Source organism: Trichinella spiralis (genome assembly GCF_000181795.1).
Source record: "Trichinella spiralis strain ISS 195 chromosome Unknown Scfld3181, whole genome shotgun sequence".
Classification (NCBI taxonomy): Eukaryota; Metazoa; Nematoda; class Enoplea; order Trichinellida; family Trichinellidae; genus Trichinella; species Trichinella spiralis.
In genome coordinates, this window is record NW_003530120.1 from 18248 (window position 1) to 19739 (window position 1492).

The 1492-nt window shown below is 34.5% G+C and overlaps 1 protein-coding gene across 1 annotated transcript; it reads left to right on the plus strand.

The window, feature by feature from the left end:
- Positions 1-37: 37 nt before the first annotated feature.
- Tsp_12147 (conserved hypothetical protein) lies at positions 38-865 on the plus strand. The gene is made up of 4 exons (XM_003368069.1): positions 38-179; positions 264-435; positions 526-622; positions 710-865. Exons 1-4 carry the CDS (start codon positions 38-40, stop codon positions 863-865), a joined length of 567 nt encoding a protein of 188 aa, XP_003368117.1.
- The last annotated feature ends 627 nt before the right edge of the window (positions 866-1492 follow it).

Here is a 1492-nt window from a genome sequence, read left to right on the forward strand (position 1 = left end):
TTTTGAAATGTTATTTTGCTTTAAATATTATTTAAAAATGAGCTACTGTTCATTTTTCCTTGATTCGTATATAGAAGTTGTTGGTGATTTTAAAGTTCAGATTAAAGCTCTCGATAGCAGCAACAAATTGAAATTGTCTGTGGATTTTGAAATATTGTTTTTGTGTATTTGCCGTTTTGGTATTTGGAATATAATTTTACGAAACAGCTAAAATTGCATGGGTTTTATAGTTCGAGACAGGGGTATATAAACGACAAGCGCAGTCTTTGGACCAGAGAAAGCAGAAAGTTTGAAACTTGAAAAGGAAAAGCAGTTGATTGCTGATCATTTGGCTGTGCTGGATCAAGAGCATGATCGCACGCTTGGGGAACGCATCTGGGACAGCTCTTGTGTCGAAGAATTGCGTAAACGTCTACAAGCCGACGAGAATAGTACGTTTTGACTGACTGATCGATTTGTGATTTATTTCACGGGTGTATATACATGTATGTACGTATATAGAGATGGATGTTGATTTCATTGCAGGTGGAAAAGTTCACCACGCGCAGAGATTGACGTAGATATTGAAAGTAAAATTGCTTTGATTGGCGAGCCCATCTCTCCCATGGAAATCAAGTTATTTGTTATTTTCAATTTACTAAACCTTGTTAAAATGGAAAAAAATGTTTTTCTCTTCAAAATTTAATATAAAATTTGCAACTTCTTTTAGACCCATGTTCTTCAAGTTGGAGTATTTGAATGTTCATTTTATAATCTCATTTTTTTCAAATTTATATACGATTTGAAAGTGGCTGTGAAAATGAACGCAGATGATAGCAATTATACAGTTGGCGACGTGAACGTGATGAAAGCGAAATTTCTTTAGAATGAAGCGACGATTGAAGATTTGAAAGTTAACAGTTACAATTATCATCTTTACATTGTTGAAAATCGATGTTCGATTTGAAGGATTTCTCAACCTTAGATTTCAGGATAATGAAACTATCAAGCGTTAACAGTCTCTCCTTTTACGTTTGTTCTGATCTATAATTTCTTCTTTATAATATATCATTTGAACAACATCCCATTTTGCTTTGCAACTTTGCATATAATCAGGATCCTGTTCTATGAACAGGTCCATGATTTCTGTAATATTGGTGATGCTGTTCTTGAGGAATTTTGCTGTTACAGTTCTCAAAGGTATAACCTCTTTTGAATCAACGACAGTTGACGTTTATTATCAGTGCACAGCAAGTCATCATTGCTGTAGTACTCGTCGTGAAATAATGAATGGAGCGTAATAAATATATATAACTGATTATGTGAAATCTAACAGAATCCAAAGCAGTTACCGTAAACCATAAATTCGAAATATGCGTACTTGAACGGAAGACTGCAATGAGCTTGGTAGGGATAAATTGTGATCTACCGTTCTAAGCGGTTGATATTTCTCGACATGGATATTTATGTGTGGAATTTATCTACACTTGACCTGAAGTCGTTGCGTATTGCA

What these genes read in the sequence shown, in the direction of transcription:
- Tsp_12147 (XM_003368069.1), top strand. Translation starts at nt 38, where the DNA reads ATGAGCTACTGTTCATTTTTCCTTGATTCGTATATAGAAGTTGTTGGT. An exon ending in TTTGTGTATTTGCCGTTTTG is followed by an intron (nt 180 to 263) that starts GTATTTGGAATA and finishes CGACAAGCGCAG; the next exon opens with TCTTTGGACCAGAGAAAGCA. An exon ending in CCATGGAAATCAAGTTATTT is followed by an intron (nt 623 to 709) that starts GTTATTTTCAAT and finishes AACTTCTTTTAG; the next exon opens with ACCCATGTTCTTCAAGTTGG.